This window comes from Ixodes scapularis, unplaced genomic scaffold, assembly GCF_016920785.2.
Source record: "Ixodes scapularis isolate PalLabHiFi unplaced genomic scaffold, ASM1692078v2 PGA_scaffold6__148_contigs__length_123643588, whole genome shotgun sequence".
NCBI lineage: Eukaryota > Metazoa > Arthropoda > Arachnida > Ixodida > Ixodidae > Ixodes > Ixodes scapularis.
In genome coordinates, this window is record NW_024609881.1 from 117272465 (window position 1) to 117286262 (window position 13798).

A 13798-nucleotide genomic window follows, 5' to 3' on the forward strand; every position below is an offset into this window, starting at 1 on the left:
ATAGTTTTTCCGAGCCATTCGCCACTGTGCCATGCTTAATTTAAGCAAGATGCCCAGCTATACCTAATCGAGGAGATATGTAAAATTTCTTGCTATCTGAAAAAAATTAGACATGCTGGCACCATCTAAAGTGAAGCTTTCTGAACTTTCAAACACATTCAAGTTGGACTTTTTGGCATCAAATGTCGATTAAAAAAACTATCCTTTGATAACAAACTGATACATGCAGTTAGTTTCTGAAGTTTCTGTACTGACATTTTGTGAGAAATGCAGCTGTGAGCTTACTTTCTGCATTTTCATGGCCTTTTGTTATAAAAAGCTGCATTATCTTCAACCCAATGCATGCAAAAATCTTTTTCTTCACAGATTTGTTTGATTAAAAAATGGGATAATTTATGCAATTTCTTTTGATAGCTGCATGACGTGGGTGTTATACTGTACATTCTACCAAAAGAACTGGCTATTATCATCACTGCTTCTAAACAATTATTTTCCTTGGGGGTACACATCGCGACACTGTTAGTGCGAACACGACATTGGCGCATTTTCGCATTTTACTTCTAAATAGTATTAGCGAGCATGAAATTTTATCGCTTAATAGAACAAAATGTCCTCTTTACGTAACAATAACTTGGATGACATCCCTTCGTTTCAAAGAGAAAAACTGGAAAAACCGGAAATCGCTTGGTCGCACTAACAGTGTCGCACTCTGTAGTGATTATTTGATGTACTTCTACATAATTCTTCGAAGGATTAACTTATAAACATAAACTTTGTATGTCATCCTCCTTCCTAGCTATGAATATGCCCTGCAAATTTTATATAAGACTGACAGTTAAAATGTTTGCTTTCCTGAGTAGTGTCTTTCCTTAAATACACCAGGCACGTGCTTGCACCGGCCCGCTTTGAAAGTGTGTTTTCCTCCAGAGCATCTGACTGATATTCATATTTTTCAAAAGGGTTGATTGCGGTGGGTTAGCTCCGTTGCGCACGCTTCTTACCGAGCACCAGAGCACTGCAGGAAAGCAGCACCCGCAGAAGCATGACCTGTGGGTGTTGCTTTTCCGCAGCACACCCGTGCTCGGTAAGAAGCATCCCCAACGGGACTAACCCACCGCAATCAACACTTTGAAAAATATTGATCCCGCAGTTCACCTCGAAGCAAACATAGAATAACATGTTATTCGAAACTTGTTAAATATTTGCATGACCCTAATATTTTATATGCAGATTTTTAAATGGTCGGAAATACAAACCCAGATGTACAAAGTAATTAACAAAAAAAGTAGGATAAAATTCTTGTTGTTCAAAGCCCAATGATATGCATTGCAAAGTTGACTCAAATATCAAGGAACTAAATGTTTTTGCATCACACTTTCTTTTGCAGTAAAAAGTGTTATGGACTAAAACCGCCTTTAATTTGAACACGTACACACAAAAACAAACAAAGTATAAAAATGCACAAAGTCCTTAATTGTACACATTTTTTTTCCCGGAACGTGCTAAGAGGTAAACACTAGCACGGTTCCATGCTTCATTCCCACGGCGACCACACAATGTTTGGAGAAGTCTGCCACTGCGACAGACGACGCTTTCTTGGATCGCATTTCGGCTACCGGATTTCCGCCGAGCAAGTTCCATATCCGGATTCCCAAATCTGGGCTGATGCATGTCATGTAGTGGCCTTGAATCTGAGGCTGCTGATGTCTGCTGTGGTAAAAGGAAATGCAAAAGTGTGTTAGTAGCTGGTTTGATGTTCAAGTATATCTTAAAAACCTAAACAGCCAAAAACAAATCCAAAATTGGGGAACGAAATTCGTGCCCCTCCAAGTTAAAAGATTCAGCAGTTATGCTGTTGGCGAGATCAAATGGCACATATGATGGCTTGCTCTAAATAAAAAGAAATCTGCGAAATGTCGCCCATAAAGGCTTTAAAAATAGTGGCTTTCAAAGGACAACTATTCAAGAAATTTCACCAGTTCTGTTGTTGCAAGATCAAATGGCATATTTAATGGCTTACTCTCAACAAAGATGAGTCACTTCGAAAGACAATCGTCTGAAGTATTTCTATTTCAATATATTTCTGCTGCGCTTGTACCCGCTTTCCCACAGTACAGCAGTGCACCGCTGTGCTGCTGCCTTGCGGGGCAACCCCCCAGAACACGGCTTTGCTGCAGCGCACGCGTGCACGTCCGTGCAGCCAGCACAAATTCTGCACGGTTGCAACATTTGATGGCTACAACAACGATTTTTTTAATGCTTCAGTACGGGAACGCGCTATTTTTGTGCTACTGCTGCAAAATACCGAAAAGTGGCCAGTCGTGCTGGGACTTGCCTTTGTATTGCTGGGTTGGAGCCGCGACGCCATGCGTAGGAGTTGACAAGCTGGGATTTGCAGGTGAAGGGGTTGGCGACGAGCAAATGACAAGCTTCTTCATCAGTCGTGCGCATCAACAGGAACAAGAGCCCCTTGACAAAAAAAAACAAAACAAATGTAGAATGTTTTACATCCTCTAATAAAACCGAATACAGGTCCATTGCTATCTCCTATCATATCCATTTCCTCTATTTACATGATGGAGAACTAGTGATGATTACTAGTTCTTTACCCCCTTAGTAGTAATGAGGTTTCAATGTCGTTTCTCATCATCTCACAACCGGTTGGAATTTCGAGTAAAGAACCTTCCAAGCGTGGTCGCAAAATGAAATCAGAAAACGTCATCATCTTGTAAACAAATTATGTAGGGGAATAAAAAAACAAACTATTCTACAGATAAGTGGGGAGAGAGAACCTGCAACGTAGTTTGAGCTGTGCTGAATGTGTCGCCTATTCTGAGCTTGTTGCATGCAGAATACGTACGACGGTCGGCGCGACGTAGTGTCGCGGGATTTCGCATCACGTGGCTTTATGGTGTTGTGCCGCTCGATGCGACATGGTCACGGGGTTTGTATCGTGACCATCCTTTTGTCACATTACCGCTGTCTCGTCGACATCATCGCGCGATCACAGTCTCGCTAACGACGTCGTATGACCAAAACAACTGCGTCAAACGTAAATTACGAGCATGCCCATAAAGCTAACTCGAGTGTTCCAGCGTGTCCCACTCGAAACATATGTCCAGGCAAATTTGGGAGAACCATAAAAGCAACACTCACAGAGTCTGAGGAAGCCCAGCAAATGTGGTGCAGGTCGGTGAAGTAGTTTGGCTCGAGAATCATCTTCTTCACAAGAACCTTTTCTTCGTAGTCCCTAAATGGCCAAAGAAAAATACATCACATTGGCAGAAGGTAGCATATCAGACGTTTCACTTGGTACCTAAAGTGCGCCATAACCGGCAACTGCACATGAAAACTATTAATGGAACTTCACAGAAGCAAAGGGACACCTTTATAGGGTCAACATGCCGTCACAGATCAAAGACGACAAACGTCCTTGAGACAACAACATGTTTTTTTTTTTTTTTTTTTTGCATGTTGCACGCAATGATGCGGAACCTTGTTTTTTTGTGTTTGTTCTAGGATTGCTGTTCCTTTGTCAACCGATGCTTGGGCCATCAGTTCATTGTTTGCTGTGCCATGCCCGGTTTTTCTTTCGTGAAATTTTTGTCGACAAGATTTTGATACACCTGATGTCCGTCCTGAAAATATTTCCAAGACGAGCAATAAGTATATTCACTGTGCCCATGGGGGTTTGTCGCATGACAAGAAAGTCTTTCGACTTAACCGATATTCCGAAACGGCAGAGTTTCAGTTAACAGGGGATCACCCTACATCAGGGTGTAAGATAGACAGGTGGGGAAACGGCCCATAGAAGCCTACCGCAGCGCCGTGACCGGATTGTGTACTCGTCTGCTTGCAGGTACCCTCGATTTGCGACAGATGGCGCTGCGGCGAGAGGAAAAAAATTCGAATCGGATTTGCATGGAACTCTATGGGAGAGTGCGCAAAATAAACAGAGAGCACGACAGTCTTCCATCGAAAATGCACGAGAAATTATCTCCGTCAGTTTAACTGGTCGCCACCGGTCGCCCACCCGGCGAGAGAGTTCGCGGTGCTCCACATAGATGGCGCCACAGAAAAAGAGAAAACCGAGGGGGACACAATTTGGTCGCTCATTTGGCTCTCGTTTCCCCACCTGTCTATCTTACACCCTGCCCTACATGTTGTTGATTATGCGTCCTTTTGTACAGATTGTCCTCCGAAGTATGTGTTACACATCTCGTGACACTTTCCGTAGTGTTCCGTCAAGCTTTCCTCCGAAATGACGGCGATCGGCGAGGGCAGGAGTTTCAGCCGAACGCCGAATCAGCACTCGTGTGGCGCGCTCCCGTTAGCGAAGCACACTAGCAGAAGTGGCTAGGTGCCAGCCACATGGCACATTCTGCGTTAAAAGTATGATAAAGGTGAGCACACGTAACTCACCAGACGTAGAAAACGTTGCCCTGGTTTCCCAGCAGCGCGCTGGGAAGTGCGTCGACGCCGACGAGAGTGTGAAGGGTGCCGGACGTCCAGCCGACGACTTCGGTTTCGTCTCCGACTTCGCCGCAGACGTACCGCAGCCGGTGAACACGTATCCGAGAGGTACCGCTGCTGGTCCGTGATGCCGTCGCGACGCAGTCGTCGCTCAGCTTCGTCAGGAGGTAGATCCGCAGGCGTCCTTTTGGATCCCTGCTGAAACAAGCCGCGCAAAGGAAGGTGTAGGGGAAAAATGAGGAAGCAGAACCACCAGAGACCCAAGACGCGAAGGAAGAAAAAGTCGTCGCGGGCACGGTGTTTATGGCAAACAAGCGTTGCGGGACCCTCTCGGAAGCCAAAGGCCCTTCCCCGTCGGTAAGGGAGCGCTTGATAGTAGGCGCGCACGCACTCTTCAACACTGAATTTGCACCCATATCTCCATCGGTGATGTTTTCTTCTGGTTGCAGAATGGAACACTTCAAGAGAGTTGAAAAAATGCTATATCTTGCGACCGAATTGCACCTACGGCAGCTTCCAATAGCATTCCCGGCGCCATTTCCTGAGAATACGAAGGGGACCCCCAGTAAAGCACCACCTACATCGCAGAGTCCTGGATGCGAGAGTAGGAGCAAACATTCTTTGGTCGCCCTCGCGGCAGAGTGTCTTCGCCTATCGTCCTTTCTTACATTGTGGGTGGAAGGCATGGAGAATGTGCTGGAGGCTGGGCATTCGAAAGACACGGCCTGCCGTTCTCAATCTTTCAGTGACCATACAAGCGTAACCTAGCGAATTCCAGTCGTATACTGCGAGCAAAACCTATAGGAGTTCCCTCGATGTAAGCGGTATTATTTATAACTTTAGCTTTGGACTGCAGTCCACTGCGGCGATGCTACGGCCCGTACGAGTTTTAGCCCGACAAGCTTTACAAGAACCGAACATTATGAGACGAGCGGCCCGGGAAAGTAGGAAATGCGACGACGCACGTGCAATACTCGCTGCCACAGGTCAGCATCAGCTGCGAACTCTGGCAGGCGTCGAGATCCCACTGGACGCAGACCAGCTGTGACGGAGCTCCGGAGTTGAGGTAGACCAGAAACGAGGATCCCTCGTACCGCAGGAAGCAGTGCTGGTCTTCTATCTTGTACTGAAACAGTTGCACGGACAAAATTTGATTTCGCGCGGGACGTTCTGTACCAAACCGTAGGTCTTGCGGCAGTACACAGATCAGGAGTGTTCTGGGAACACCCGATGGGTGACACCAGGGCCGTAACCAGGGGGGGGGATAGGGGGTTCTGACCCCCCCCCGAAATTTTTTTCTGGGTACGGCCCTGGTCGGTGCACTTGCAGCCAGCCGATTTTAATCTCCACCTCTGCGCACGCGCAGTGGCACCGGTCGGCTACCGGGTACCAAACCGGGACCGGTTCTTCGGTTTGCTATAACTCTCCATTATATGCCACCGATGCACATGATTCATAGGCGAAAATAAGACAAAATGGCCGCCGTTGTCCTCGAAAACCCCCCCCGAAATTTTTTTCTGGGTACGGCCCTGGGTGACACCACTGTGTTATCTAGACAAAAGCTGCTGAAAGCGATCGTAGTCAAACACAGATGTACGGAACAACTTTAACTGCCAAGGGGTGGAGGAGGAATGCTACTTTATTTTTTCGGCAACAGTGACACGCGAATTCCAAGCTGTTTTCCGCTTCGGACGACGTTCGTAGCCATACCTGCAAGCTGGTCACTGCAAGGCTTGGATGCCACACACCGGCAAAGTGCCACATGTAGATGGCATGGGCTTGCACGGCAACCAGGACACGGGGGTTGCCATCCAGAAAGCAGACGTCCGTCACAGGCTCCTCCAAAGGACACTGCCGAAAAAATAAGGGCGAAAAGATTGAACCGGGTCTGCAAGAATTGTTAGAGTCAATGAAATGCGTCCTTTCGGCAAGCTAGCGTGCCCAGTGCACCGCTCTTCTTGGGAGAGTGGTGCTGTCCACTTGACAGTTTACATGAATTAGAAATTCTGTCTTTACGTGTATGCAAGGCGTCCGCCTCGTATCGTACATAAAGAGAACATCTGTCACAAGAAAATGCATGAGGGAAATATGAAAGACATTTCCGTTTGAATGTGATTGACTGTGCCATGACAGTATGTTACCGCTCACAATGAGAGGACACCCTAACACCACCTATCTGGTAGTCCTGGAAGACTCTAGATGTTTTTTGGCACATCATTCTTTCGTCGTGAGCTCAAAATAATCCTGACAATGTTTTGAACGACCATTTCTTATAGACAGCGCATATATTTGACCCCTCAAATACTGCAAAACGTTTGTCTGGTTTTACACAGATCTGTTCCAGGGCTACCTGATATATAGCACCAGTGAACCAGTTTGTTTAAAGCCTCTTGATGTGTCTGTTTCACGAATAGCGTCAAATGCCTTGCACAGCCCTTGGAAGCTAATGGCGGCGCAGCACTGAAACGAGTGAACCCTGGAAGTCAATGGCGGCGGAGCACTCGCTCGTTATGTCTCGCAAGTTCGCACAACGATGGTTGTTGGTTCTTAAGACAACGCAAAGTGTGAATTTTATCGAGGAGCTTTAAGTCTGTTCCCTCATCGTAAGCAGTCTCAAGCGGGTGCAAAGCGATCACTCTCAAACCCAAATGTATGAATGAGACTTTAGGATGACCTGCAAAGGCAAGTGCACGATTACCTTGAGCGTGCAGAAGAACATGAGTGGGTTCTGATCCCCGATGACTCCCCTCGGGCTGCAGGGTGTATGGCAATCCGTGGAACAGAAGCTTTCACATCCGTTCTCTTCGTCTGACTCTCGCATCGACACGAGCTCTTCCGCGCCGTTCACGTCGTCTTCTGTGTCGTCCGCCTCCCTCGCTTCGTCTGTTAACCTCGCCAAAGCTTCAGCGGCAGACAATACTCTCTCTTCCTCTGCGCCGCTGTCGCCTTCCGAACATCTGCCGCCTCCGCTGACGGATGTCCTTCCAAAGCCGTCTTGCGAACCGTCCTCCACATCTAAACACTGGACGACGCTGTTGACGAGTTCTTTCAACTGGTCATCGGACTCAAGTTTGCTGTAGCTCGGAACAAATGGATCACTTGCGTTGAAACTTTCTCTACGCCCCAAAACACTTGGCTGAGCATCAACACATTGTTTCTCGAGTCTCGTAGCTTTGGGTTTGCACGAGTTCCGGAAATCAGCGAAAATCCAGTTGGCGTGATTTTCCACGACGCCATCCGCGAAACGGGGACAACGCTCAACTTGGTCCTCTAGCGCCGGTGTTATGACCGGCAATGTCAAAGCAGCCTTTTTGCCGACACATTCCGTCTTCACGATGCATTTTGAGCCGTGGAGTAACGGTGGAACAAACTGATCTGTAGCGATCGGAAGGGATGAGTCTGTCTTGTCACTGTCGCTCTGAGCTGCAGGTGTGGGGCCATGACCTTCGGCGCAAGTTACAACTTCCTTCTTCACCTCGACTAGGCTTGGATTTGAACTCGACAGCAAGATTGGCTCTGCGTTGACAGCAGTGACAGTGCTTATGCTATTGGCAGACCGGCTGCAGCCACCGCCTAGCTTTCTACACGCATTTTCAGCCACCGATCTGTCGTCTGCTATGCCTGACATAGTCACATCCTGCAACCGCCGAAGTGACCTCGAAGCAGGGTTGCCCTGACCCGCCTTGCACTCTACGACTTCGACCTTGAAACTCTGACGCGGAGAAACCCGCAGATCGGCATTAAATTGTCGAGAGCACGCTTCTTGATCCTCTGTTGATGGTGATGCCGATCTGACTTTCATCGAACTCCTCCGCCGTCGACGCCGTACCCTACAACCGAGGTCTACTTTTGGTGCTGCCGCCACCGGAGATTGGCTGCTAGCATCGGCTTCGTCGCCAGAGGAGCTCTTCCGCTCGAACATCGGAGAAAGGAGCTCGGCCTGACACGATTCAAAGGGCAAGACTGGAAAAGTAGACGCCTTCTGTACGAGCTTGCTGAACGCATTCAATATCATCCTAGATTCCTTTGTCGCAACAAAGGCAGGGCTTTGAAGGGACTTCCGTTTCCTCAAGTTGTATTCGCCAGTGGCGCTCACACAAGGTGTGCTATCCAGCCCCGCGCTCCGTCGCTTCTTTTTCTTTAACGGGGACCGGACTTTGGAAGCATCCGTCAAAGCTTGATCTGTCGCGTCGACGAGTCGTTCTCGAGTAGCTCTGTCGGAGTCTGTCAGCGAATCGCTGTATAGCAGACGACCAATCCTCTCAATCTCGCTCTGTTGCTCCGGTCTTGCCACGTCGCGCGAGCTTGCTCGAGAAGCATCCCGACTAGCCGGTTTGGGTGAAAGTGTCGTTTTTGGCAGTACGGGGTTCGGTTCACAGTCCGGAGTGTTGGTGGAGGAGGTTAGTTTACTATCCGATAGATGTGTCGCTTCCGATGTGGAGGAATCTTCGTGGTGCCTCGGCAACCGGGGTTCACCGTTTCTCGTATTTTCAACGGGGCCATTGGCGCCTGATGTTGCCGATGATATCGTCACCACGGTTTCGGTTCTGGAGCCGGAGGCCTCGCAGATCTCGCGCTGCGAGAGTGTGGCGACTTCTTGCAGCACAGGCGACGTGTCGTCTGCGACGCTCGAATGTGATTCGTCGCTCGGTTTGCTGCTCACGCTACTTCGGTGAGACGAAAGGCGCTTGAGTTTCTGTTGGCCACAAAGACAGAAAGTGAAATTAAACAACAACGCGATCAAAGCCCCGCAAAGTGAGAGATCTTTGAGAGAGTCCTCACCTGTAGCTTACGCTCTTTCCTTGCGATATCCTTACGGATCTGTTCGAGCTTTTTGAGAATCTGCAGACGCGTAAAAACGGGACACGGATCAGACAGGTCGCGCGCCTGTCAAGGGGTCGTCAGGCGTAGAAAGCCCGAAACAAGAGCACTTACCTCCGATTGCTTGGCTTCCGATGCCATAACGAAGTCTCGGAAAGATCCGTTAGTTGTCATACAAAGACGCCGAAGACAAACCGGGCATAAACGGCGACATTTGACACAACATCGCCTGAAACACGCAATCAAATGGTGCGCGCCGCCATTACGCCTACTACTGCCATCTGCTGCCGTGTCTGCTAAAGCCGTAAAACCACAGATTTTAATATAACAATGCTACCGAGAACAACGACCACAGTCTATCGTTATAAAATATATTAGCTACCAAAAATTAAACTTAGTTTGGTTTAGCTTCAAAGTAACATTAACTTACTCTCGTGACCAGCGTGCTCCCGTGCGCTTGATAAGTCGAGTGCGTTACCAAGGGAGCCCCCTCGCATGGACGCACGGAGGGTGTTGTAGGTTTTTGTTTCCAGTGTTTTTTCGTCGATTCGGAGCCCACAAAAACAAGTTTTGTTCTCTTCATGATCAGCTGAGAAACAAATTATGAGGTAAGTAGCCTCTCTTGGCGCCCAATATCGCGTTATTTTCCCCAAAGAAGCGTCGAAAAACGAGTGAGCGCTTCGAAGAACCCCTCTTTCGGATTGCCGCAGCTGATCGGAAGATTTTTTTGTTTTATACACGTATATATTTTTTTTATAATTTCGCTTCGCTCTTGTTTCTTTTTGTTTGGAAGGTTAGGTAGAACGCTACAGTCCTTGTAGCGCCGTCCTTAGTTAATGAATTTTGCGGCGTTTAGAGGAAATATTTCGCGAGATTTCGATATCCGCGGAACGCAAGCTCGACCAAAGTCAACTTTTTTTGTTTTTCTTTTTTTTCCGGGATGAAGGTTGCGGTTGCAGTGTTTTGACGGCATTGCAGAGGTGTTTCTATTTCCAAGCTCGCGTGCGCTGTCAACCTCTACTCCAACGACCAACCAACTGCCCTGCGTTCTGTCGCTTATTGAGCAAATATAAACCGCTGCGATCATAGTTGCGTTTTTATCTCCGTGCGAGGCAAAATTTTTTTTTCTTTTTTTATTTAAGGTTTTTTATATATATATTTTATATTTGTGAAGCTCTCGCGGATGAAAAAAAAATTCGACAATATGCGCCAAGAAACGCTGCGAGCCCAAAATTAACATCTTCGTTAAATCGTCACTAACGTACGACATCACATGTTACATAGCTTGGCGAGTCCCTCAAATTTTATTTCCCCAACATCGCACCCCGCGCGCGCGAATAACGTTAAGCGATGTATAAATATAGAAATATATTAAATGCTAAGTCTCACCACCATTCATTCTTCTCTTTAACTCGATTACGCTTCATTGCTAGGATTTTTTTCTTCCTCGGCGTTGTGCAATCTTCTTTTCCAGTATGACCCTTTTTATTGCCAAGGTTTGCATCAACCATAAACGATACGCCAAACGCGTCGAAGTGACTTGCGACAGGCACCATCACCGGCTATGTCATAATCAAACCCCCCATCATCTTCTAGCTCTTCCAAGGTCACCTGCCTCTGACAGTTTGCCGTCGAAATGTGCCGTGGGAAGGATCGCTGGGTGTGTGTAATTACGTGCACATGATTGCCAGCCCACATTTAGATTCCGAGTGATGGAACGGTCTAGCAGTGACCCTACCATTAAGATGTCTAGCATGGGGAAAAGCAGTACATCGACGTTGGGGTGTATAAATAGCAGCCGGTTGAACTCGTTTTGTGTTGGGCAGACTACTGTATGTAAGTAGTTGTATGTCTGTAATTGTGTTTCGTGTATGTTTAGACTGGGGGAAGTTCTACCGGCACCATTGGGTGTCTGGTGTCTGTGTCGTAGATGAGAAATTTAGTGAATGCAGAACCACTGCCAGCCTGCAGGGTGTTTAACGTGCACCACGCAGTAAAGATACACTACCCCACACCAGTATATGATGCTTATCCACATGAACTGGGAAGGGGACTGAGGCCAGGATCTCTTGGTTCTGCAATGCGCTAACACAAGTGGCCACCGATTTCATGTTGCATGTCTGATTCTATATGCACATAGGGATATGAAGCAGCGTTACACTAGTTGTAAAATTATTATTTTTTTTTTATGGTGAGTTGGGATTTTTTTAATGGTAGATTTGTAGAGGCACTGTGGGGCCCTTTGGTATAGGGGTGGAAGGCCTGATTATGGCACATAGTTTATTGAGCAAACGGAGAAGTTGCATGTCAGAAATGTTTGGGATATAGCAGCCCTTGTATATACACTTTTGGATGGGCCAGCCAATTGGTCGTGTTTTCTACCCACAGTTCTTTCGAGGCATACAAATCTTGACACCTTCTGCTATTTGCATGACTTTACTGGTATTCTCTCTATTGCACTGCAGTGTTATAATGGCATTGATGATGAGATAATTGATATTTTTATCTTATAGTTATCAGTTATATTGTAGTAAGATCATGTGCATTTGTGCAATTGCATGGTGCCGAATTACTCATAATGTGTTCGCTGATTAGAATAACTGGGTTTGTTTACTGTTTTTTTTTTGTTCTATATCAATTGACGTTTTGCAAGGTCTTATGTGTATACGGTGGGTACCCCACCCAAACATTTTATCGAATGCCATTTCATTGAACATTGTTTCATCGAATGAGGACATTTCATCGAACGCCGATTCATCAAACCCCGTTTCATTGAATCGCTTGGCGCCGTCTCGTGGAACTTCCCTTTATTAAATTTTGGAGTATTACACAGTACTTTTAACATAGTTTACTATCGATTTTGCAATAGTTTTGACGCCGCTCTCGAATCACCAGAAATAGAATTACTACCCCGGTCAGTTTTTTTTTTTTTACCCAAATGTTGGATACTGAATTATAGAAGGTAGCTTTAATATCAAAACCTGAATGGTTACGCGACTTATTCTTTTCTGATGAGGTAAGCGGCTGTTCTTCATTACACGCTTTTTCCCACTTCATCCCCCTCTTTGTTCATGTGTCAAAGTCACATTCTGAAAAGGGAATCGGCTATTCTCCGCAGTATTTTCATTTTATCCTAGGATAGTAGCTTCTTTTTAAGAATGCACGCTGTATGTCGAAATTCCGGCAGGTCCACGGTTGTGTCGGTTACAATAAGTTAACAAAAAGGGGAGACAGGTCTTTTATTTATTTTTTTCGTATTATGCAACATGGAGACATACCACTGCTTCAAGGACACATCTTCGTCTTGAAACAGAAGACGTCTCTGCAATGATGAAGATAGGCGCTTGAACGGACGTATGTTCACAGATTTAAAAAGTCGTCAGTGTTCCTGGCTTTTATTGGCCACATTGATAACAAAAGTCATATCATTTACTAGGAAAAAGAGTAGAAATAGGAAAGAAAAAAAAAAGGTTCTTTTACAGATTTATAAGTTGAGAAATTATAATCACTAGCATAACACTGCTATCCTCCTGGTGCTAAAAGAAAATTCCTTCTTATATGTAGAATCCCTTCTACTCCAGTAGGCGGCATTAAAAAAAAAATGGCTTCGATGAAATGGTGTTCTATGAAACGGCGTTCGATGAGACGGCTTTAATGAAACGGTGTTTGATGAAATATCCGGGCCCAGTGTACGGTAGCATATCGGAACCGTGGCAAAATGAAAGAGACGCCATGCAATTTCTCAGAAACTGACTTTTCCTCTTCGTTTGAGGGCAGCGACGGTACTTGCGTAACTTGTTACAAGGTGTGTAGCAACGGGGAAAGTCTGTAGCTGTAGTTGCTGGCTTTAAGTAAACAGCCTGGTCAATTATTGGTTCTGGGGTTTTTGTGTTTTTTCTTTGGATGGTAGGAGTGTGTAAGGTGCATAGAGGGAATGAGAGGGTATGTATACTCTACCAGCTAAGTATGTCTCTTTGCTACAGACACACAAAGCTGCAAACCACTTTGGTTAGTTGAAGCTTCCGTCTGAAACTATAGGGCTTATAGTCTCTTACAACGTATTAACTATAAAGGAGGCTTCGCCCCCGAATTTGCAGAGGAAAATGATGTGCCACTCTGTACGAACGTGCCATTTTTCCGGCATCGCAGAAATTGAACAGCACCCATCAATGTGCCTCCTTTTTTTTTTCTTTTTTTAAGATTGTTGTTTACAGAAATGAAGGTCTGCTTCATGCCTAACATGCTTCTGCAAGTTAAACATTGCATTTTTTTACTTTTTTATTTTTTTTGGCGGGCAGTGATGTGTTTTTGTGGGTGGAATTTCGTTTCCTGTGGGCAGAGCATTTTTTTTTTGCGGTAAGGTGGCAATGCAGGTGAGTTGGTTCATGACTAAATCGAGAAAAGAGTGCAACAAACACAAAGACGAGTAGAAGAAAGTGGACGGGACGAGCGCTGACTGACAGGTGAAAGTTTATTGAAGAAACACACAAAAACCAGCCGCAGC

The 13798-nt window shown here is 46.2% G+C and overlaps 2 protein-coding genes across 2 annotated transcripts in view; one reads left to right on the forward strand and one right to left on the reverse strand.

Annotated features, from left to right (window-relative positions):
* Positions 1–1452: 1452 nt before the first annotated feature.
* Positions 1453–9564, reverse strand: LOC8033425. Its single transcript, XM_029969752.4, has 9 exons — positions 9409–9564; positions 9256–9315; positions 7172–9169; positions 6184–6324; positions 5439–5599; positions 4423–4668; positions 3157–3250; positions 2336–2469; positions 1453–1710 (listed from the first exon to the last, which is right to left on the reverse strand). Exons 1-9 carry the CDS (start codon positions 9466–9468, stop codon positions 1503–1505), a joined length of 3102 nt encoding a protein of 1033 aa, XP_029825612.2. The 5' UTR covers positions 9469–9564; the 3' UTR covers positions 1453–1502.
* A 183-nt stretch (positions 9565–9747) lies between these two features.
* LOC8033424 (monocarboxylate transporter 12-B) overlaps positions 9748–13798 on the forward strand; it is a 33433-nt gene continuing 29382 nt past the window's right edge. The window contains exon 1 of the mRNA XM_029969747.4: positions 9748–9902. The gene's annotated coding sequence lies outside the window, so the exon portion shown is untranslated. The remainder of the gene's footprint in view (positions 9903–13798) is intronic.